This window comes from Xyrauchen texanus, chromosome 47, assembly GCF_025860055.1.
Source record: "Xyrauchen texanus isolate HMW12.3.18 chromosome 47, RBS_HiC_50CHRs, whole genome shotgun sequence".
Classification (NCBI taxonomy): domain Eukaryota; kingdom Metazoa; phylum Chordata; class Actinopteri; order Cypriniformes; family Catostomidae; genus Xyrauchen; species Xyrauchen texanus.
The window spans coordinates 18463220-18489049 of NC_068322.1; the positions used below are offsets into that span (position 1 = coordinate 18463220).

General features: G+C 39.1%; 1 protein-coding gene across 1 annotated transcript in view; it reads right to left on the reverse strand.

Annotated features, from left to right (window-relative positions):
- Positions 1-24644, reverse strand: part of LOC127639111 (lysine-specific demethylase 7A-like) — a 29766-nt gene extending 5122 nt beyond the window's left edge. The window contains exons 1-16 of the mRNA XM_052120965.1: positions 24534-24644; positions 11301-11386; positions 11087-11204; positions 10417-10577; positions 6860-7001; positions 6348-6534; positions 5230-5392; positions 4269-4356; positions 4011-4117; positions 3459-3550; positions 3067-3153; positions 2211-2444; positions 1862-1986; positions 694-866; positions 455-549; positions 219-334 (exon numbers count right to left, since the gene is read on the reverse strand). Coding sequence (XP_051976925.1) covers positions 219-334; positions 455-549; positions 694-866; positions 1862-1986; positions 2211-2444; positions 3067-3153; positions 3459-3550; positions 4011-4117; positions 4269-4356; positions 5230-5392; positions 6348-6534; positions 6860-7001; positions 10417-10577; positions 11087-11204; positions 11301-11386; positions 24534-24631 — 2072 coding nt within the window. The 5' untranslated portion in view covers positions 24632-24644. The remainder of the gene's footprint in view (positions 1-218; positions 335-454; positions 550-693; positions 867-1861; positions 1987-2210; positions 2445-3066; positions 3154-3458; positions 3551-4010; positions 4118-4268; positions 4357-5229; positions 5393-6347; positions 6535-6859; positions 7002-10416; positions 10578-11086; positions 11205-11300; positions 11387-24533) is intronic.
- Between the last annotated feature and the right edge of the window lie 1186 nt (positions 24645-25830).

Here is a 25830-nt window from a genome sequence, read left to right on the forward strand (position 1 = left end):
ACAATGTGTATTTTCTAGACTACAAAACTAATGTCAATAATTTAAGCCTTTAAGCCTTCATATTAAAAGATATTAAGATCATGAGAAACAAATTCAAGCAAGTTTTTACAAACTTTTGTCTGGTAGTGTACATGTTTAATTACACTGTGGGTCAAAATTTCAAATGTAATGCTTTAAAATTGTGCAAGTTTCACAAGTATGTGAAATGCAGGGAATACCGTTTTAGTGGTTGCTTATGGTGGCCATGGTCGCTCAAATGCTCCTCAAAACTCCCTGAGACTCTCTGGTTTCCTCCATCCTCTTCCTCTGAACTCTCTGACTCTGAGGAGCGCTTCTGTTGAGAGAAAAGGGTAAAGAATGAAAATGGAAGCTTGTCAGCTATTTAACCAAGAGACAAATCTCTTTAGGTTTATGGAGAGCGTAGATGTTAAAGCCCGTTTGTCTTCATCAGTACCTCAGCAGAACCCTCTGCCTCCGATTCAGAGTCAGTGTCTAAAGACGCTGCATGTCGTGATGATTCCGTCCGGAGTTCTGTCTCCACAGTTACACCTAAAAAAACGAGATCATTTAAAAAATATATGTTTTCATTAACAACACAATAATCATTAATCAAAGTTAACTAAATGAATGGTGTTGTTATACAGACTGCATTTACTTACACCTACAGAAGTCCTACAGTTACAAGTGACTCACCATAATTGATTGGTTTCATGATAGTGCAGTGTACTCCAAACTCCTCCTCAGTCTTTTCTTTCTTCACTTCTTGTTGTGGGCATATGGACAATCTTTCCAACTCCAACTCATCTTGATGGCATTGGGAAATTTCCACTCTGTTAAGTTGAACTGCTCCATTAGTTAGCCTCTCTCTGTGGAGGAAACACTTCAGTTGGTCAGAATATATACAAATTGTCATATATTATATCATATGGATAAAACTACTCATTCTTTATTATACCACTTATTTTCCCCAACTCTTTTACTATAAATTTACTATACCACTAATTTTGACACATTAATGAAAAGGTTCTCATGTGATGTGGATAGGTGGGATTCACTACATTTGTCTATGGCTGGAAATATCTTTCGATTAAATTGCCTAGAGAAGTAAAAATCCATCCCATTATTTCACACTTGCATTTGGGATTTCTAGGTCTACATTTTTCAGGTATTTACAGTTGCACCATTTACTTTGTACTATATTTGGTGGTAGTACACAGCACCCTCACAGTCTTTAGACAGGATCATGAAGTGTCAGTGTATTATTCCTCGTTAATTCAGAGTCTTGGTGAAGGGGCCTTAATAGCTCTTAAGAGGTTATAAAGATATTTGAACTTGGTATTGGAGGATGGGAAGTGGGAAAGAAATAAAAAAAATTAAACTACATCAAGTCAAATGGTGCTCCCTCATTTCAAGAATGGTTCACCGAATTGGGCAGGGTGGTGGTATTTGAAATGGTATCATAAAAACAGCTTGGCAGACTAGATGCATGGGACAAATACATGACCTTTCTGGAAGGCTCTCAATGAAGACCACATGGAGAGAAACCTTTATTTATATATGTATATACTCAGGCTTGAACCACGGGAGTGTTTGTTGGGGTTGGGGATTGGGAATTAATTGGGGTTAAGGGGGATAATGGTTAACTCCAATAAAAATGTTAATCTGGGAATTTTTTTTATAAATAAATACACAAACAACAGCATATTCATATTTGGTGAGAAAGACCAGGGCTAAGACATTTCAAACTTCTGACGGGTAGTGTACATGGTTTTGTTGTTATTATTATTATAATACCAAACCAGATAATATCGATGGACAATATAAAGATTTAAATGATGTGTGAAGTTAACAGAACCCTCACCGCATGATTATGCCATTACACATTACCAGGCGCAGGGCGTTGTCATTACTAGCCTCAGCACCTATTTCACACGCTGAAGAAACTTTCTTGAATTTCCCATTCACTTTGGAGCTGAAGGCTGGATCCTGTTTCAAGAAATAAGGACATTCTTACTGGAAATGAAGAATGAAAATTGCATGCCGCTAAATCAGTGAATAGATCAAATATTAAAGGTGAACTCAGGACTCAGAACAGTGCATGATATTACAGTCATTTGGTGAGAATAGATCAAGGTAAGCATGTCACTGAAGATAATTATAAGACATTGGAGTTCAATTCTGCAGTGTACTTATGGAAAAACAGCTCTCACCTCCTCCAGTGGCCCAACCTCGAGTCTCTTCAGCACCTCCAGCGTGTGCAACTCCAGAATGTCCAGATTAGAGGGCAGTTTACGGCTGCTATAGTTATGATGATGGTGGTGGTGGTGGTGTTGGCGTTGATGTTCTCGCAATCGCCGCCGTGCCTGAAATCCCTTCTCCAGTGAGGTGCTTGGTAAAGTGCACTCAGCACTTCCCTGAGATTTTACACATTTATTTGGATCCTCCTGTTTAAGAAATCAATGCAGTGAATCGGTCACATGTATTACACAGATGCTTAGGCATTGGAAACTGTTTGAAAATGTAAACATTGGAAAAATCAAGAAACTTGGCTGGAAAATTAAAAGCACAATTCAAAAACACAATACAAAAAAACAACAAAAAACAAAGCAAACCAATAAAAACAAACCCCCCCAACCCCAACCCCAACCAAATGAAAAACTAACCAACAAACCAAAAATAATAATACAATAAATAAAATTAAAAAAAATGAAACCATATAAACTTAGATGACAGCATTTCTGACAATTTCTTTTGTCAGACAAGTAGCCTGGTGGGTATTGAAAGAGCTTCGATAGTGTGGTGATGCTTCTTTATGGGTGACCAGAGTCAGGTTTGATTCATTCTCCTGTCCCACATCTGTTTCCTAATGCCTCACTTTTCTATCCGATTAAAAGCAAAAAGCTCAAAATAAAGTTATTTTTTTATTTGACACTTTATTTCACTGTAAATATGGTTTGGGATATACATTTTTGGTTTGCATGAGGAAAAAAAAAGCACCAACTATATCTTTATCAATCTCTCTAATCATCAATTCACAGCCATTGTACTTCCTCAGGCTTGTCTTACCTCTAGGTGGCGGATCTCCTTGGTCAGAGCTTTAATGAGATGGGTTGGCCTAATATTATCTGGAACCTCACTGTTAGGTTGAGTCAACTGTATAGGGAATGAACATGAACACACACACACACACACAGAGAGAGAGAGAGACAACATTAATTCAAGAAGAATCACAATACGTTTTCGTTACAAAACAAATGACACATTGACAAATGGACCTTCTCTCCTGAGTGTAATGATGCCTAATGTAATGTAGGCATCTCTGTTAAACCATTCCAGAGGTTTCTTACTACCCCAGAGTCAGTCACTCAAAACACCACCAGCCATCGTCCAATACACTGTGTTCTAATTAACTGTCCATTACAATCTTCTGTGTTGTGTTTCTGAGATTAATCTCTAACCTCTCTCCTCAGCCATGTCCTTAGTGATGAGATTAAAGCTTTCACCCCCTCCACCAGAAAACCCTGAGGTTGGCATTCATCATCCCGCAGCTCTGAAAACAGACACACCTTTAACTCAAAGACTTCACCTGAGAACGTTCCGTTATTGTTTCCGCCAGGTTAAAACGCTACACATTGTGAATGAGCATCTCTCAAGAACGTGCAATGGAGAGCCATGGAGGAAGTCAAGATTTTCACTGCGAGATAACTTACATTTCAGGTTGTCTCACACTAAATCGTATGCCTTTGGAAGACTTGAAATATGACACATTATTCACATGGAGTCAGCATCAACTGCCGTTTTATTGAAATTGAACGAAACAACCTTCAAAATTCCTTCATTTGTGTCCAGCATTAATAAAAATGCATTTTGTGAGTAAACTTGCATTTTTGGGTGAATTATTCCTTTATTTGAACTATTTGAGCATGCCGCTACTGTACATTAGGACAGATTTATAGAGATCCAAGTAGGTGTCTAGGTGAGATAATGTGGGATTGATCTAAAGCACTCACCTTTAAGGGTCTCCAGAAGGTTTTTGCCCACATACCAGCAAATGGCCTCAAAATACGGGAACTTAAAGAGATCTGGAGTTTTTAGTCTGCGTTCCATCTCATAACACCTGAAATGAGCATGAAGGCTTATTTTCATTAGGAATGGTAACACTTAGAATATTTACCTTGATATTGCATACATCATTGACAGTAATATTCCTTTACTTCCTTTTAAATAATTACCCCTGAAAAAAAATAAAGAGTTGTTAGGAGCATTACCTCAGCTGCATTCCTATGTTTAAATTATGCAAAAAGTTCCCCCCAAATGCCATGGAGTCCTGAGAGGTGAGCACTGCATGGATCCAACCTGTAGAGAGAGACAGAGCGCTACATTCACAAACGGCTGCAACTACAGTTTATACATATACAAAATCCACATAGGAAACCTGTGTACATTCACACACCTACAAATACATATGAGAAACAACTAAATGTAGTGTAAAGTCACACATATAATCACAATCAGCAACTTCTATAGACTCGTCAGTTTATTTCTGCGCCTGGTTACATGTATTGGCCACTGAATGCAGGATTTCCGCTTTTTCACATTTGAAGCCACATCCACACTTGACAAAGAATGTTAAGATCACTTTAAATGGGTGGCAAGTTAACAAAAACTTCTGCAAGGCGATTAAAAAAAAAAAAACTGTAGAAATGCTTTTCATTCCAGATTCTTTCCACTCAGTCAGATGCACGTGAATTGCATCAGAGCTTTTCAGAGTGTTTTCACTCTGTTTACCATGTTGCTCAGCTAAGAATATTTCCCAACACTCCCAAATGTATCAAGGGTCATCTGCGTTGAACGCTGATCTACAATTTTCCTGGCAGGATCCTGGTAGGACATTATTCTTGAATTGTTGTACCATGTGCATGATTTAATACGAAAGCACCCATCCTAATTTGTGCCCTGCGGTCAATCAAGGGTTCAAAATGTATGAAATGGTCCACCCCTCCGAGGGAATGATTACTCAATACTAACATCTAATTATACCTCATATTTGATTACAACAAACTATTCTGTTGTATCATCAACAGAAACTGCAGAGGCAACTGAAATATCCATTTATAAATGGCTGGTGTATTTGGCCCCCAAAATGGTGGGTGAGGCCATCAAATGTAGGTATGGTCATGCAGTGGAGACTAAAAATGAAATACAAGTTTAGGGGTCCCAAATTCTCACCAGTGGGGAGGAGGATGGTAGACCCTTGCTTCACCAAGCATTTGTAACACTTGTCGACTTTATCTCCAAAGAATACTTCGCTTTGATTGGGCGATGAGCTCCATGATTCATATAGTGCAAGGTTAGCCTTCGTCGGCTTAATCAAGTAAAAAATCTTCTCACCCTGCAAAACAAAGTGATTTTCTACTTTTTAGACGATAACTTGGATACAGTTCACCCAAAAATGAATATTCTCTCACCATTTACTCACTCTCATGCGATCCCAGATGTTGTATGACTTTCTTCTTCAGCAGAACACATGAAGGTTTTTAGAAGAACATTTCAGCTCTGCAAGTTCATTCAATGCAAGTGAATGGGGACCAGAATTTAAAGCTTGTACAGGCAGCATAAAGAGTAATGCATAAGATGGCATGGTTTAATCCATGTCTTCTGAAACTATAGGATAAGTGTGTGTGCGAAACAGAACAATATTTATACCAATTTTTACCATAAATCTCAACTTTCACATTCTTCTTTTTTCTGCAATTCACATTTTTTGTGCATATTACCACCCACTTTTTGGGGCTAGCCAAAGGTGAAGATTCATAGTAAAAAAAGGACTTGATATTAAACCGTTTCTCACATACACCCATCATATCACTTCTGAAGATATGGATTAAACCACTGGAGTCATATGGATTTATTTTATGCTGACTTTGTTCCTTTTGGAGCTTCAAATATCTAGCCACCACTGACTTGCATTGTATGAACCTACGGAGCTGAAATATTCTTCTAAATATCTTCAATTTTTGTTCTGCAGAAGAAATGGTCACACACATCCAGGATGGCATGAGGCAAGAATGAGAGAATTTCCATTTTTGGGTGAACTACCATATTAAGAGGATACATGATTAAGTTGCTGCAAAAATCAGTGTTGTTTGCTATAAATATTTAATAATAATGGATTTAACAGTAGAGCATTTGTTTTAAATAACCCATATAACAGATCATACTCATTTACAACAAATTTACCAGCCTTTCATTTTGAACTGCTTCTCTTCACTTATATAACTAAGATTATTTGCTATATTACACTTCACTAAGCAGATTCAGATCAGACTAATGGCCTCGGTTCTTACCCAGAGAACATGGTACCACACTGAGGTTCCTCCAAAGTCGATGTGGAAATCTGTATAACTGTTTTTCATCCCCATGAGACAGTACTTCTGCACAAACGGTTTGGGGAAGAACGAGTCATCTGGCCAGTAATTTTCCACCCAAGACATCTTCTGCGCTATCTCAGGAACCACAACCAAATCAGACATCCTGAAAGAGACCAGAAAATAAAAAAATCCTGCAATGCTTCTACATGCAAGAAATTTGTTGGGTTCAGTTAGAATCAAATACAGTAAAATATCTGTTAATTATATAGTAGTATACCACAGCCACAAAATAATTTATAGAATACTATGACATACATTAACTGCGGCTTAATATCTAAATACTTTTTGGCACCACTGTATGTTATTTTTCCTTGTAACTTTGTTTACAGTGTGTATATGAAAGCTAAAACTAACACATTGCCACCAATTTAAGTTAAGTTGTGTTGTAATATTACAAGCAGAACTGGTGGTTCCTCAAACAGACATACTTTGTATCTGAAAACTCCAGGCTGATAACATTCAACACTTTGGGCCGTCTGGGTAGATAGTAATATTTCACAAACTCTCCCAGCTTCAGCTTGCTGTCTGCTTGTCTTGCGACATCGATTACATCGATAACTTTATCTGAACCTGAAAAGAGAGTGAGAAATGTTCAAATTGTGCACATCAGACAACTGACTGGCCAAGGGAAAGGAATAGAAGTGAACACAAACATATATAAAAGTTTACAGGGCATAGTTTCGGTTCAGAAATACTATTTTTTAATTTTCTCTGTGGGTTTCACAAACAGTCTGTAATCAGGTTTTGAGAGACACAGCTGCAGGTCTGCAAATCATAAGTGACAACTGAGGACCGGAAACAGGGCTGGGCAGCTGGAGGTGGAGTCTCAGACACTCAGACACACACACACACACACACGGCCAGTATCTGATGAACAGCTGGTGGAAAAACAGTTCCACAAACACATATTTGAGAAATGTTTCTCAAGCCCAGAATATCCATATTTGGTAACTGGGGTTGTGCATTAATATGGATATGAAAGATGGTACCTAAAACTCCCTGCTAACAGTTTTAAAGACATACCCAACATATAAGGGTATAGTTCAGCAAAAACGAAAATTCTGTCATCATTTATTCAGCCTCATGTCGTTCCAAATTAGTGAGACATTCTTCATATTATTTTTTAATGCATGGAACACAAGAGAAGATGTTCAGCAGAATGTCCAAACCGCTCTTTACCATACAATAAAAAAAAAAAGATTAGGGACAGAATTTGTCAATCTCCAAAAATGACAGAAAAGCACTGTAAAATCTCCAACGTAGTCCATATGACTCATTTACTATATGCCAAGTCTAATGAAGACATACGATAGCTTTGTGTGAGGAACAGATCACAAGTCATTATTCACTTATTAGCACTTTAATTCAAAATATTAAAACGTAACACAAATAACATAAAATTTTATCATTTCTCACACACACACATATCAAATGGCTCCAGAAGACTTGGAATATTGCGCACGAGTCATATGAACTACTTAAAGGAACTCAAATATGCATCTTTTATACAAGTTATTAACAGTAATTAAAATATTCACAAACTCATAATTTGCGCTATCGCTTCTGAAAATATGAATTTAGCCACCGAGTCGTATGGATTACTTCTGGTTCCTTTGTCATTTTTGGATTTGAAAGATCTGATCACCACAGACTTGCATTGTTTTGATCTACAGAACTGAAATATTCTTCCAAATTTCTTCATTTGTGTTCTGCTGAAGAAAGATAGTCATACACATCTGGGATGGCATGAGGGTGAGTAAATGAGAGAAGTTTCATTTTTGGGTGAACAATTCCTTTTATTGTGCTTTTTTGTCACCATTCACTTTCATTGTATGGAAATAAGCAGCATGAACATCTTAAAACACCTGTGTTCAATGAAAGAAAGGAAGTCATGTTGTTTTGAAACAACATGACTGAGAAAATGCTGACAATTTTATAAAATCAGCAAAAAAAAGAAAATGTCCCTTTTTCAGGACGCTGCATTTTAAAGATCATTTTGTAAAAATCCAAATAACTTCAGATATTTACTGTAAAGGTTTTAAACAATGTTTTCCATGCTTGTTCAATGAACCATAATCAATTAATTATTTTTAAGACACAAACAGCTTACAGATGGTAGGCAATTCAGGTCCCAGTTATAAAAACATAGGACACTAAAGAGACCTTTCCACTGACTCAGAAACACACACAAACAAAGATACCCAGGGTCCCTGCTCATCTGTGTGAATGTGCATTAGGCATGCTGCATGGAGGCATGAGTACTGCAGATGTGGCCAGGGGAATAAATTGCAATGTCCATACTGTGAGACACCCAAGACAGTGCTACAGGGAGACAGGAAGGACAGCTGATCGTCCTCACAGTGGCAGACCACGTGTAACAACACCTGCACAGGATCGGTAGATCTGAATATCACACCTGCGGGACAGGTACAGGATTGCAACAACAACTGCTAAAGTTAGACCAGGAATGCACAATCCCTCCATCAGGGCTCAGACTGTCAATGGGCTGAGAGAGGCTGGACTGAGGGCTTGCAGGCCTGTTGTAAGGCAGGTCCTTACCAGACATCTCCGGCAACAACGTCACCTATGGGCACAAACCCACCTTCGCTGGACAAGACAGGACTGGCAAAAAGTGCTCTTCACTGACTAGTCGTGATTTTGTCTCACAAGGGGTGATGGTTGGACTCGCGTTTATCGATGAAATGAATGAGTGTTACACCGAGAGCTGTACTCTGGAGCGGAATCGATTTGTGGGTGGAGGGTCTGTCATGGTCTGGGGCGGTGTGTCACAGTATCATCAGACTGAGCTTGTTGTCATTGCAGGCAATGTCAACACAGTGCATTACAGGGAAGACATCCTCCTCCCTCATGCGGTACCCTTCCTGCAGGCTCATCCTGACATAACCCTCCAGCATGACAGTGCCACCAGCCATACTGCTCGTTCTGTGTGTGTGATTTCCTGCAAGACAGGAATGTCAGTGTTCTGCCATGTCCAGCAAAGGGCTCGGAACTCAATCCCATTGAGCACGTCTGGGACCTGTTGGATCAGAGGGTGTGGGCTAGGGCCATTCCCCCCCAGAAATGTCTGGGAACTTGCAAGTGCTTTGGTGGAAGAGTGGGGTAACATCTCACAACAAGAACTGGCAAATCTGGTGCAGTCCAAGAGGAGGAGATGCAGTTGGGGGCCACACCAGATACTGACTGTTACACATTATTCCATAGCAAGGAAGGATGTTTCTTATAGGTGTGTGTATGTTTTCTAAGAAAAAAAAAAAAAAGGAGGGGGAGAGGGAATAAACAAAAGACAGAGAATGCTTGTGGCCTTTTGTCTGTGCCCAACTGACTGGGAACATGATCTGTTGAGTGGCCCACTCTCCCCCTTGCACACACCTCTCCCCCTCGACAACTGTTACTATTAAAATACCTTAAAGATCAGCGGTGTGCGAAAGAGGGAGACGTGTAACACAAGAGTTCAGATAAAACAGACCTATTAAGAAACCTGAGCCCAGACTGGCTGTTCTGTACAACAGCTTTGTAACTAAAGATAAAATGTTCTGGGTCTAATGTAGGGGAAAATAAGCCAAAACCTCCACAGCTGTAGAGGAGCCCTGTCCAAACCCATTCACTACTGGCATGGATGGATAACCACACTCAAAAAAGGCACAGGGTAACCTAAAGCTTTCCAGTCCAATAAGTGTTTAAAGTTGTTTCTCATGTAATACATAAGGTTATCAATGAGATTAAAAAGGCTGCATATACAACCTTTGTAACTCAAAGAAGAAAAATGTCCAGCATAGTTTCTGTTTAGGGAGTCGGTCCACATGAAAACTATAACTGTGATTTTATGTTGGTCTGGTTGTGAGTGTAAATGTGTTATCGATCCAAATGTGTCTCTCTTGCTCCAGTGCCCCATTCGCCAAAAACTCTCCCGGGGCTGTTACGTGACGGACGGTAAAAGCAGTACGAACACACAATGAGCTCTTACCCACGTGGTGTTCCACATCTCTGACTGAGAAAGAAGAGGGAGGGAGTTTGAGCCCCAGTCCATCTAGTTCAGGCACCAATATGGGGTAATGGAAGCCTTCACTCTCCAGGTAATGCTGGGTCACCTGACTGCCCTGCATCCTCACCAGAACCTCATCGCCACTTTGAAACAGGAAATATAACAAATTCAGTCACCAATCTTAGTGGAGGAGCGCAATTTACAATAGGTGTAAATCATCTTTTAATGACTATGTCCGAAAAACAAGAAATGGATGATCGGTTTTTACAGTTTTTTTTGTTGTTTTGTTTTCCGACATTTCACACTTTTCTACTTAATAGACTTTTAAATGTAACAGCTATCTATGCTTCTGTCAAGAAATGCTTGACAAGTAGCATTTAAAGCTAAATTATTAAAATCATTATGAAAATATTCATAATACAAATGTTTGTATTGTTTTTAGTTATGCAAATTGTAGCAGAAATAAACTATTAAAAACATGTTCTGCAATTATTTATTTTGTACATATTATATCTTACATTTATTTGTTATTCTTACACATCAAAATGCAAAACTTGAAAGTAAAATAATCTGTAATGTATCATTTGGTAAAAAAAAAAAAGTCAATAGACTCTTAAAACATATCAGAAGTCAAAAGGAGGCATGCTTATACCTGGCGAAGCTCTTGGCCTGGATTTCCTGTACAAACACAGCAGTACCCGCTTGCACCGGGCGCGTGCCATCATCTGGCTCTGTGTAGTCATGCCTGTGCCAGTTATTACGCTTTTTCACTGAGAATGAGAAAAAAAAACAAAAAACAGATTCACAATACTGATCCAGGAACAGAACAGCAATTGGGAAATTAACGTGTAGATGGACACACTTACTCAGGGAGGGTCCATGGATGGGTTCACAGTTGGGACAGTGATAAACATCGATATCAGCAGCATAGTGCTCCAATATCTGAACACAACTAAAACAGAGAGATAAGCAGGATGAGTCACTATCCATAACTATCCCACAACCAAATCTTAAACCTTATTGACTGTATAAATGCTTATATTTAGACTACATTTGGAAGTAGCAACCTATAATACAAAAGTGTCCAAATCTTGGAGAAATGTGTAATTTCTGTGCATCTACCTCCACCAATCGGAATTGCAAAAATAATGATTTCAAAGCAGGTTGCCCTAAACTGCATGTTAGATGCAACTCAATATCAAAAGGCTAGCACTGCATGGCATGTTAGGATAATGATCAGTTTTTTTTTTTAGAAAACATGACAGCAAATTTTTGCATAGCATGCCACTGATTCTGTCAATCTTTGTGGCAGTGAGGCAGTGAAACACTCAAAGCACTGCTTTCCTCCACAGTCCATGTCACTCAAACTGTAGGCCAAGCCAGCTCTCCTAACTGCCAAACCGCAACCACAACCATAACACTTACCCACCCACACAAATACACATTCCAGAGGTTAATTTCAGAGCTGTGATACCAATCATGTGACATCAGTTAGCAGAGTTCTGACAGTCCGATGTTAAGAGATTTACTGATGCCGAGACTTAGTCAAACAAATGGGCCCACACAAGAGAACACAGAAAAGTGCTAACACTCACACAGCAGTGTTTACTAATGCATTGCCTGATCTTTGCTATGGTTAATGACACCAAGGGTTTGAGATTTCCGAACACCTGCACATCCAGTGATTTAGAGATATCAGACCGGGTATTGAGTCATCTTTCCTACTTAATTGCTTAATTGAAAAATGTTTAACGCTTGCATTAATTTCTTCAAAGTATAACTCATTAAAAACATTGTATATATCACTTTTCAAGCAGAAAAAGTTGTGGGAAGATGCAGTTTGTTTGATTTTCTCCAAAACATGAATGCCCTCTAACAGGACTGGTTGGACAATTTCTTCATTTGACATGAGCTCTTTAATTTAGGTATAGGAATCGATAAATAGTGTTCTGTTGATAACATATGATCAATACTAATGCTGTTAAACCCTTAAATAAACATTGAGGGCAGGGGCATCCAACGACAAAAAAAACTAAATAGAAAAAGCATGCACACGGTCATAGTTTACAAATTTTATCCGTTTACAGCATTTCGCTATGATTGCTAAATCATAATAATATTATGGTGTGAATGCACATAAAATGTTCATAAAAATTACTGTTTCACATAGATGTTAAAAGCTTTTACTAGCGAGTCTGGAGCCTTCCTTACATGACGTTTTCATGGGTGTGGATTATGATGATTGTGAATGAACATGCACGTGCACTCTATTTACGAATGTTTGGAATTCACAGTTGAAGTCAGAAGTTACATTCACCTTAGCTAAATACATTTAAACTCAGTTTTTCACAATTCCTGACATTGATCATAGAAAACATTCCCTGTCTTAGGTCAGTTAGGATCAATACTTTACTATTATTCTGACATTTGACATTCTTACAATAGAGAGAATGATTTATTTCAGCTTTTCTTTATTTCATCACATTCCCAGTGGGTAAGAAGTTTACATACACTTTAGTATTTGGTAGCATTGCCTTTAAATTGTTTAACTTGGGTCAAATGTTTTGGGTACCCTTCCATAAATTTCTCACAATAATTTAAAGAATTTTGGCCCATTCCTCCAGACAAAATTGGTGTAACTGAGTCAGGTTTGTAGGCCTCCTTGCTTGCACATGCTTTTTCAGTTCTGCCAACAAATTTTCTATCAGACTGAGGTCAAGGTTTTGTGATGGCCACTCCAATACCTTGACTTTGTTGTCTTTGAGCCATTTTGCCTCAACTTGATATGCTTTGGGTCATTGTCCATTTGGAATACCCATATGCGACAGAGCTTTAACTTCCTGGCTGATGTCTTGAGATGTGTATATATTGAAACAACATCATTTCCCTTCCTCTTGATGCCATTTATTTGTGAAGTGCACCAATCCCTCATGCAGCAAAGCACACCCACAACATGATGCTGCAACCCCCATGCTTCACGGTTGGGATGGTGTTCTTCGGCTTGCAAGCCTCACCCTTTTTCCTCAAACATAACGATGGTCATTATGGACAAATAGTTACATTTTTGTTTCATCACACCAGAGAGCATTTCTCCAAAATGTAATATCTTTGACTTTCTATTGCAATTTTGGAGCATTGGCTTCTTCCTTGCTGAGCAGCCTTTCAGGTTATGTAGATCTAGGACTCGTTTTGCTGTGGATATAGATACTTGTCTACCCGTTTTTTCCAGCATCTTTTCAGTTTTTGCTGCCCATAATGTTTGGCCTCTCTTTTCTTCTGAATAGACGGGTAACATCAAGAGTGGATTCTGTGATTTGGGGCTGTTAAAGTCAGCTGGGGACTTCAGCAGAAAGGTGATTCTCCTAAAAAGGGAGGACAGCCTTTGAACACAGGCAGAGGATTCAGAGAGCTGCTGTCTTAGCTTTGATCTCCTCATTATTGCAGGAAATGGCAAGAAAGACAAAGCAGAATCAGGAAGCAGATAGCTCATGTTGCCCCAGAAGAGCTGGTGCAATTTCGGTTAAAAATGCAGACACTTAACTGCTCCATAGATGAATATCCTTTAAAACAGGGCAATGCAGGCAACACCAGGCAGGTCCTGGTGGCAAGAACATCTACAGCTCCCTAAGCATGTGATTTAGTGATATTTTTATGTCTGTGTGAAGTGGTATCAGTGCCAATATCACCAATCATTTCGGACATTTTCTTCTGATTATTTTAATGGCCTCCATAGATGTGGTCTCATTAGAAAATGAACAATCTGAGTTGAACAAAATGAGACAAACTGACAAAAGACAACAGTTGCAGAGGTAGGATTGGTCAGTTTGAGACAGAAAATAGCTGGGTGTCGATATAATTTTCCTGGGTATCATGGATCTCTATTGGCTGATATTGCTTTTTTCCCTCTCAAGTTTGCTTTAGCACAAATAAGTCACAATTGGAAGCGATTGCATATAAAGTGGGGATTTCGCAATAATTTTCAATAATTTTGGCATTTGCATCAGAGCTGTAGCAAAGTAGGCTGTGCACATGCACTTTTGGCTCACAGGGACTAGAGGGCGATCGATAGTTGATTTTGACAATACTGATAACTAAAGTGGTGGGAAAGGCCTTTAACCGATTAATCTGCAGATAGATAAAAAAAAAAAAATATATATATATATACTGTGTGTATGTATATGTATGTGTGTGTATATATATATATATATATATATATACACACACACACACACACATACATACACACACACACATACCTAAAGGATTATTAGGAGCACCTGTTCAATTTATCATTAATGCAATTATCTAATCAACCAATCACATGGCAGTTGCTTCAATGCATTTAGGGGTGTGGTCCTGGTCAAGACAATCTCCTGAACTCCAAACTGAATGTCAGAATGGGAAAGAAAGGTGATTTAAGCAATTTTGAGCGTGGCATGGTTGTTGGTGCCAGACGGGCCGTTCTGAGTATTTCACAATCTGCTCAGTTACTGGGATTTTCACGCACAACCATTTCTAGGGTTTACAAAGAATGGTGTGAAAAGGGAAAAACATCCAGTATGCGGCAGTCCTGTGGGCTGAAAATGTCTTGTTGATGCTAGAGGTCAGAGGAGAATGGGCCGAATGATTCAAGCTGATAGAAGAGCAACTTTGCCTGAAATAACCACTCGTTACAACCGAGGTATGCAGCAAAGCATTTGTGAAGCCACAACACGCACAACCTTGAGGCGGATGGGCTACAACAGCAGAAGACCCCACTGGGTACCACTCATCTCCACTACAAATAGGAAAAAGAGGCTACAATTTGCAAGAGCTCACCAAAATTGGACAGTTGAAGACTGGAAAAATGTTGCCTGGTCTGATGAGTCTCGATTTCTGTTGAGACATTCAGATGGTAGAGTCAGAATTTGGCGTAAACAGAATGAGAACATGGATCCATCATGCCTTGTTACCACTGTGCAGGCTGGTGGTGGTGGTGTAATGGTGTGGGGGGTGTTTTCTTGGCACACTTTAGGCCCCTTAGTGCCAATTGGGCATCGTTTAAATGCCACGGCCTACCTGAGCATTGTTTCTGACCATGTCCTCTGATGGCTACTTCCAGCAGGATAATGCACCATGTCACAAAGCTCGAATAATTTCAAATTGGTTTCTTGAACATGACAATGAGTTCACTGTACTAAAATGGCCCCCACAGTCACCAGATCTCAACCCAATAGAGCATCTTTGGGATGTGGTGGAACGGGAGCTTCGTGCCCTGGATGTGCATCCCACAAATCTCCATCAACTGCAAGATGTTATCCTATCAATATAGGCCAACATTTCTAAAGAATGCTTTCAGCACCTTGTTGAATCAATGCCACGTAGAATTAAGGCAGTTCTGAAGGTGAAAGGGGGTCAAACACAGTATTAGAATGGTGTTCCTAATAATCCTTTAGGTGAGTGTATATATCTCCTCACTATGATGGGAACAGGCTTTCGGGAGTCTGCATAGATTTTTCTGATAGTTCCAAAAGGCAACTATCGCCACGATTAATTGTAAAACCGATATATCTGTCTACCTCTAATAGGGACCAAGGTTTGAGTCTGACCCGGGACATGTACTGATCCCATTCCTCCTCTCTCTCTCTCCCCTACATTTCACTTTCCTCCAAATAAAAAGGCAAAATTTTAATTAAAAACATTTATTACTCCTGCAAAATCCTGCTGTGTAAACTCATGTGGGCAGAAAACATCATATTGACTATTCTTACATCAAGCACCCTTTCTCAGATGCTTGTCATTTATTCCTGTGAATTGCTTGGAATAAAATGCCTGTTCCAAAGGGGCTGGCTTGTATGGTGCCGTGACTCCAACTAAGCCAACTGGGTATCAAAGCCAGACATGTGATGACATGGAGCAGTTGGTGGAGGAGCGTTTAAGGATGAATGACTCTACACCCACACTACTCCTACGCTTCCCTCCTCCGTGCATGAGACAATGAAGGGAAGACAGCTCAAATCACACCCCTACATTAGAGTATGCAGTAAGTTCCCAGCAGTTTGCCACAGCTCTAACTCAATAAATAGGCCTAGATAAATACAAATCTCTAGGCCAAAAAGCACTGCAACATTAATTCAAATTACTATTGGGAATGCACATCATAATCGTGACTTCTGAACTCTTAAGTAAAAACTTCTCAGTACTAAAACACAATCAAATGAATCGATCTTATCTACTAACCCTGTTTTGTTCAACTTAAGCAAGCTCCATTTGCTTTCTTAAGACTGAATAAGATTTATCATAATAGGCTATACATTTTTATCCATCTATGTCTTCCTTTCTGAATTGGTTCCATGATCATCATCTTTCTGTCTGTTTCACAACACAATGTGATCCAGGTCAGTGTGCCACACACCTGGAGTTGAATCAGACATTCTGTCACCTGAGTAACTGATTAACTATCCACTAGAGAATGACTGTGCAGAGAGACAAGAGAATAAGAATTAAACCTCTGAAGACATCTGCAGGGAACACCGCATAGAAGTGTCCTATTTACTGTAATCCACTCTATATATTAACAAAACGTTACTTACAATCCTTTATGCATTATTAAGTAATGCTGTACAAGTTCATGCTACAATGAGAATATTGTCATGGCTCAGGGGTGTCACAGCAGAGTGCCTGAAACCCCTTCAGCCATGCCATTCACATTATAGCCTGGCATCGAGTGCCTTCATTTTACATTTAAAATGTAATTTTAGCAAGGAAAATTAATTCAGTGCCATCCTTCTGCTACAAGATATCGCAAAGTCACATTCTTTCGAACTAGTAACAGGCAGCTTGGGCAGTTACTTAGCAAGATAGATATTTTGGAGGTGTAAGGAAGTACATTGGAAATTATCCCATAATTTACTCGCCATCAAGCCATCCTTGGTGTATATGACTTTCAGCCAAACACAATCAGAGTTATATTAAAATAATGATTGGTACCATAGATTTTGAAGCCCAAAAAAGTGCATCCATACCTCAATAAAGTAATCCATATGGCTCCAGTGGGTTAATAAAGACCTTAAGTGAAGCAATGCATTTTTGTAAGAAAAATATCCATATTTATAACTTTATAAACTATAATCACTGGCTTCCGGTAACGGCCGTCCGCACGTTCACAAGAGAGTCGAGTTCCGGTGTACGACGTAGGCATAGCGTAAGCTCTGGTGATAAGTGACGAACGCGGAAGCACGTGTTGTTTTTCAGCAAAGGAAAACGGCAAAAATGAGGAAGTTGTTTTAGCTGTACTGTAGATTATATTAGTCTTAAAATGGTGCGTTCATGCGCCTATCCAGTCATTCCAATCGTGTATTCAAGGCGGCAAACTCTCTCAGCCTCTGTTGGCATTACCTCGCATTTCCTGCATGAGCACCACCATGTCTCCTGCACTCTCGGTCTACCAGATTCTTTTGTTTGTGCTGCTGTTGCAGTCTCCTCCATCTCCAGAGTTCCTGGTTGTGTACTCCGGTTCAAACAAATAGGGCAGGGCAAGAAACGCAATCTCCTCTTATATCGAAATCCTCAGACATTTTTCTTTAAAAATCCTCATTGTTGTCTTCTAATTCTTGACTGCCATTTGTCACTTCTCACTAGAGCTTACGTTATGCCCATGCCGGAACTCGACTCTCTTGTGAACGTGCGGACGGCCGTAACTGTAAGTCAGTGATTATAGTTTATAAAGTTACAAATATGGATATTTTTCTTACAAAAAAAATAAATACAATTCATCGCTTCACTTCAGAAGGCCTTTATTAACCCCCTGGAGCCGTATGGATTACTTTTTGATGGATGGATGTGCTTTTTTGGGCTTCAAAATATAAGGTACTGAAGGTAATTCATTCAGATTATAAAGCTTGGAAGAGCCAGGATTTTTTTTATACAACTCAGATTGTGTTTGGCTGAAAGAAGAAAGTCATATACACCTAGGATGGCTTGAGGGGGGAGTAGATTATGGGCTAATTTTCATTTTTGGGTGAACTAACACTTTAAGGCTAGGATATACTAAATTTTTCCGTGTTACGTCTTGCAAACGGTCAAGCGAATCAAAGTATGCGCTGCCCAAAAGGACATGTAGGTTCTACAACTGCTTTGGAATACTCTTTAGTAGTCAATTAGGGATGCAACAGGGCGCAGGTTTTTGATGGTTAGCTTAACACTTGAAAATATTGGCGGTTAACCATTTTATGATTATTTGCTAATTTTCTTATTATGGAACATCCCTACACATCAAACAAATAGAAGGAACTGTAAATAAGAGACACTCAAACATAAGGCACAACACCACTTATGTGCATAGAATAATGTGCTTCAATGTAACCAGAGTGCTTGGAGTCACTTCAAAAGTGCATAACTAAGATTTTTGTGTGTGTGTGTGCAACATGTAGTCTACGGCATCAGACAGTTTTTTTTTTTTTTTCCGGCAACAGTTTATTACAGCAATCCGTTGTCTGACAGACACCCACCATAAAGAGTCAGCAACAGACTCCATAAAAATACAGACCTTTAATCTGCTCACAACACCACGCGAACACTGTCCGTAACCATAGCAACAGCTTCACTAACCACTGAGTTTTCATATTTAGGCTTACGCTGAAAAACTCATATTGTAGCCTATATTTACAGTATTTTATATACAGAACATAATTTTTCAAAAAGATAAATTGGAGAGAGCTCCTTGGAGCATTTCTTTTGAACAAACTTTAAATATATAGAAATAATGAACTAAACAGCTCATAACACAATGTTATGTATTAATGTGATAACAGATGAGAATCAACTTTATTGAAGTTGACACTCTTCATATAGTTTGCTGGCAAGCCCGTTTAGTCAAGTGCAAAAAGGGCAACAGGATTTTATTCACAATGGAGGTGAAAGTTGTGTTTCTAAACCTCCTAACATTGATAGTGGTAGCTAAGCTGTAATGCCATCGTAGTAAGCTTTATCTCACTTGGGGTACTCTTGTTCAATCCGTGTATCTGCGTCTATTGATTCGTATTTCTGGTACCGATCGCACTTCTGAGACTCATTGTACCCCTTTTTTCACATTGTTTGTCTAAGATGTATTGAAGTTTTGAGCTCAAATACCTTGGTCGTTGATACCATATTTAGAAGAATACCATTTTGGTGGAATAAGCTGTTTTTGTCCTTCAAATAAATTTTCAACCGGGTTTAACGATGGATAGACCACATGGCCTTCCCGCCGCCATTTAGTGTCCATCGTGACGAACAGTGGTCTATTGACAATGACTGAGCCTCGAATGAGTGAAGCATAGCCAGTAGGGTCGCGTTGTTGCAGAGGTGGCAGAATGCCAAAAGTAGTAATGGTAAACATATCATCATTTTCGAATCATTTTTTCCTCTAGTCCTTTTACCATCTTCTCAGTTGGTCAGGGGTCCATTCTTCCAGTCGTTTCTAATTTTCTTTTGACTAGTACCTTTCTTAAATAAATATGTAGGTTGGATCATATTGAAATTCTAAAAAAAACATTTCGAAGTATCTAATTGTACAGTATAACAATAAATAAACTGGTTCATTATTTAGTGTTGATTAAGCATCATTTATTTTATATTTCGATTTGGTTCTATTTGATTTGGTCCTTCATGCCACTGGACTAACCTTCAAGAGAGTGCTGGTATCAAGATCCTTGAATTTTAGGGTACATAATCAGAGGGCAAAAATATGATCCGTTCAGTGAGAAAAAAGCCATGAATCATAGACTGACTAATGAGCATTATGTTTTTGAGATGACCATATGTAGCTTGACTCCGAACCGTTATATTCTTTCCCCTTCTGATTGGACCAAACTTCAAAAGTACAAGCAAACAGGGTCTGTCTTCAAACCAGGCTAATGACGAATATGTCTTCGACATCTCAAATTCCTTCAAGCACATTTGAGCTCAAGCTTCAGGACTGTGGACTGTATTGAGCGATATAACCATGTTTGCTCTCACTGTAAAATACATATGGATTTAGCATGTCTTAGGTTAAATCCCCCCATTTCCTGCCTCTTGGTTTGTTAAAAGTGACTTTCATTCGATTAGTCGAATCCATTCCATTGATGCTGAACACGGTAGCGACGAACGATTGGACTAAATCGTTTGGTATTATTCAATACAAAGTGTATGGACTCCGACTTGGATAATGATGATCAAGGTCGAATTGTGGAGGATTTGATTGATTCATTCGTACATCATTCGACTAGAATTCCTCATGATTCCATTCGAATCGATTAAAACCATACATAAAATCATCATTTGGTTATATAATTTACTAGAAGACCGTATCGCTAATAGACTTCGAGAATGCATTAAAGTATCATTGACAATACTAGTCTAATAACATCATTTAGATATAAGTTCGTCCGTTAACCATCGAGTCTATTTACTTCAATCATATCTTCTTGAAACCTATCGATAGCATCCGTTTCGTAATTTTCATTCTAATGGATGACTGGTCGATCATTCTTGCATTCAAAAGCGTACATCAAGCCGTTTAGCAAGTGCGGTCTCGTTTAGATCGATGACGACTCAAATCTAGAATTTTGAATAAACTTAAACAATGAAACGAATTCCAAATCTATTCGTTGCCAAAAGAAATGGTAGTTTAAAAGTATTTGGGTGAGCAGCCTACGTTGGTGGTCTTTTGGTCTGATATTTCTCAATTAACTTGGTTTTAATTAACATCAGGAAGATCGTTAACATAGAAAACCCAAAATGGTCATAGGCAGAATAATAGTTCGAGCATGTTGTAACTTCCTGTTCTGGTTCTTTGACTTAATTGATTGAGAATCCCTCCTCGTAGGCTGTGAGCCTGTATCCTGTTCTGAAACCGTACAGTTGAACCATTATTATCCATGGAATTCTTTCATATCCCTATGACACATATGACAGTGATCGAACTTTCGGAGACCATATTTGGTCGGTATCTGCTCCAGTGAACTTGGACTTTAGGTTACCAGAGGAAGGTGGATATTCCCTGAAATATATGGCTACCCTTTTAATCACCCCAATCTCAGTAGTTGAGACAGATCTCTGTGATATCATGCAGTTTACTTAATGTCCTAAGGAGATGTGTACACTCACAAGTGGTCTCCTTGTTGTGATCATTCATACTGGACATAAACACAACTCCATTGTCACAAATTAGTGGAATGACAGTTTACACTTGTTCATTTAACTAAGAGCTAGGGAGCCAGCCAACCTAGCTCTAGGCAGTTGTTATACCACCTTTCTTACTTTTGTCGGTACAAGTTGAAGGCATTCATACTTGACCCTTCCCACCTGTGCTACCAGGCATCATTGATCCACACCATTGCACGTAGAGATAAAGGAACCGTCAGTTTTCGGCGGAATCGGTGGTAGAGGGTTATGGTAGGTGCGCATGCACCAGCAGTTACCAGCGCGTACCATGGCATAAGGACAACTGAAGTTGCACATGCCGGGACCACGGGGTAAACGGTTTATACCGACAAAATCAATCCTTTTGAGCGGCACCGTGCGGGGTTTATACGGTCTGAACTGGATTGGACGCAGGTAACGAACAAAACCATATGAAGTTACCGAGTCGCCTCGTGGAGTCAAGGCGGATACGAGGGTTTGTTGGCTGGGAGGTAGTAAACCATGCCCTGGTTTACCATCGGTGGCTGACACGGTCTGGTGATGCGTCCTGTTATGGCGGACCTCGGTTATGATGACGGCCGTTCGGTGGTTCGAGATAGCATGCCGGCTCAGGTTTAGGGCACCGTTGATACGCTGCGTAGATCAGGGCGAGACGGATCAAGAAGGCAGGACTTTGGTAGTTCATCGCGGTGGTGATCAAAAGCAATATCGGTGTTGTACAGATTTGGAATCATGAAGGTATGCATCTTCGAATCTATCGATACGGTAATTAGTGGTGAGCGCGTGCGACCAGATCGGTTTTGTGGTATTTATTGCGTGGCGTTTTGTGATGATGGACTAGTCGATTAAAGGCCGTTTGCTTTAACACTAAAGTTGTATATTTCATTCATAACACTGGTGATCTTTGGTGAAACCGCAGAAAGACGAAAGCTAACGACGAGGTCGTCGTTACCGTTGGGTTAAACCATGGTGGTCAGTTTTTATTTCCTGAGAAGCCCGTAAAACATGCCGTCGTATAGCGGGTTAAAATCACAATTTGACGCCGCTGTTATAAGTACGTCTCACCAATGCCAAGTGTTTAAACCATTTATTACCGAACAGTTCGTAGTCATTGCTGATCTGGGCCTGACGATATACCTTACAGTATACGCGTATAGTGCATGGTTGTCTTTTGAAATGGACGGTTCAAATCCGGATAAATGCTCTGATGAATTAAAGCTTCATAGTGGATGGATCGTTATAATTATACGGTCATGTAAATAGCGAGTGTATCTAGTCGCTCCATTTTACAGTTTAGCGTCGTGGAAAGGAGGCGAGGGCGAAGCCGTGGTATAAGTAATGGTTTGTCGGTAAACTAAAAACAACATAAACGCACGGACCGTATCGTAAGCGATCTACCGCACGTCGCGGTATTACATACATGGAACCGGTAGCTTATCTGGACCGGGTCATGTAGGATCTGACCAGCCCTGCCACACATAATGAAAATTGTGCGCATACTATGAGTGTGATGACATTTTCGCCAGGTATATACCATAGAATGTCACTATATTTATATATTAAATTTTATTTTGCTTCAATATCCACAGGACATTTAATAAATGTCCATGAACTGTGACACGGTCAGCAACACAGAACTGGAAAGTTAATCAAGAGTCTAGTTCAAAGCCAAGTGGCGTCATGAAATTTAAAAATCATTATAGTGTTCCGTAGAATGAACCACCAGCTCCCACAAACAAAGTGTGTATGACCAAGTTTCATTGTTTCATTCCTAAATGTGTACTCTATATATTTGTAAGTCTACTACTAATCTTCTATTTTATATGGTAGGATCTTCTTGTTCAGTGAAAGAAATGGTATGATAACTGTACATTTTCAGTTTATTCAGTTTGGTTGACTGGTTTGGTACAATTTAATTAAACTTCAAACCAGATTCAGGAAATACAAGCAGTTCCATGGGTGGCTGAACATGAGCACTCAGGAGTAATCAGATATTCCATACTTTCAAGAATAAAGGCTGAAGGTTTATATTTATGGTGCAGGTTTTGTTTATTTTCCTTTGCCCGACAAATAGCTTTCAAGCTTTTAACAATCCATTCAGAAATGATGCAGATCTTTCAGCACCTGATTAGATTAGTATTTTTAAAGGAAAACAGATTAATTTTACATAATATCTGATAAAAGACAGCATTGACTATGATAAAAATTAACTTAATGCTATTACATACAATACACAATGATAGCAGATGGGTTCCACCAAAAAATGTATTATTTGATATTTTAACTTTATAGCGTGTTCGTATGCCGTGGTAACACCTATTTCGATATACCATAATCATTTGAAATATTGAAGGAATGATAGTACCATTCAAATGGACCACATTCGTACGAATTCGATTGCCAATTTGAAATCATCGAGTAATACGTCATCATCATCATTCATATTCTGATTCTGGGTTTGCCGGATTTGCGTGTTGTCATCGCCATGGTTGCCATAGTGACGTAGCCGTCATCCAAGCTAAAGGTCTGATTAAAACCGATTTCGGTTCAAAAGAAACGCATGCATATATATACATGGTACGTACGTGCGATGATGATGCATTGCGTGATGATGATGTATTATCGTATAGTAAATGGTATGATGGAACGAATCCATTCAATCAAATCATCGGTTTCATAGCATATTTAGAATTGATATAATGGCGCTCAAATACCAAATAAAGGATTTGGAATTCGGGAAGGATCGAAGGTTCCTCGGTATCATCTTTCTTGAGGAATATGACCGATGGTCGTACGCGGATGGCGTGCACTTTCGTCATATTTAAATACACTCAGCGCGCGTCACCCGCACTTTCACATGATACCCTACATTTACACTACAAATAGCGACATGGCAAGGCAGCCTATACATACAAAACGTCATACATCTGTTAAGAAGACCGTAATATCCATACCTGCCGTGGAACCAGTCCTTACAAATGTCGCATTCGATCATAAACAGGCTAAAATCGTAGGGCTGCCGGCAGACACAGTAAAGCTGGGCAGCCGCCATCTTCCTAATGTCCCCAAACAACGCTTAGCACGGTATGTGCGGGGTTAATGTAGGCGGAAACTACCGAAAAGGAAAATATGGGCGGGGTTATCGTCAGCGGAAACTACCGAAAAGGAAAACAGGTTCATGTTGGCGGAAACTAAGGGAAAATGTGGGCGGGGTTAACGTCAGCGGAAAGGGTCGAAGGAAAATCATACAAGCAAAAAACACCAACACGTGGAACGTTTCGAGGAATTTAAATAGACTGCAAGCTTACAACGTCTCATTAAGTTCAATTATACACAGTATTACTGTTAAAGCTTAAAATATAATTTTAGGGTCTTGAATTTCACTTCTGGGATGGAATCACCACAATGACAGTGACAGGTCATTGACCTACTAACATAATGTAGAATTACACACGAGACTGCCTGAGGCTTTACATTAAAAGCAAGGAAAGTGTAAATCAGGTTTAAAACAACAATCACTACTTTTAGCATTTGACATAAAAAATAATAGTTCTAACTGATATTATAATTAATTATGTTAAACTGTCAAAATACAGAAATAAGTAATATTAAAATTAATTTGAACATCCGAACAAAAGATACAAAATCTGATTAAAAAAAGCGTGCGGCACGTGCCTTACGTGATCAGCTGCGCGCTTTCTGACATGCGCAGACGGTCGCTAAGTGGAGGGAGGCAGACAAGCTGCATACGTCATACACTAGACTAGTCATTTTTTAACGATTCCAGTGCTTCCATTTCAGAGTGCTTTATTTTATGTTTGTTTGTTTTACATACAGAATTAACAAAGTATTGATACAGATTTCAACGACATTAAATAAAATTACTGGTATAAAAATTAAAGGCAAGAGATTTTCAAGAACGTAAATAGACCAACTCTTCATGGAGTGCTTTCTGTTATTGCGTTTTGTAGTTGTATTTATTTATTAATTTGTTTATTTATTCTTTCACTTGTTTATTTATTTAATTGAACTTCACAACTGAAATGTTATGTAAAATCTTTGTCCATGCAAAACATTTACTGTACTTGTGCGACATCTAGCGTTGAATTAGGTCATAGACGTTCAATTAATGGTTTAATACAAGTTTAATTACCAGAATTTGTTGCATATTGTTGATTACAAACAATATACACTGCCGACCAAAAGTTTGGAATAATGTACAGATTTAGATTTTCTGAAGGAAATTGGTAC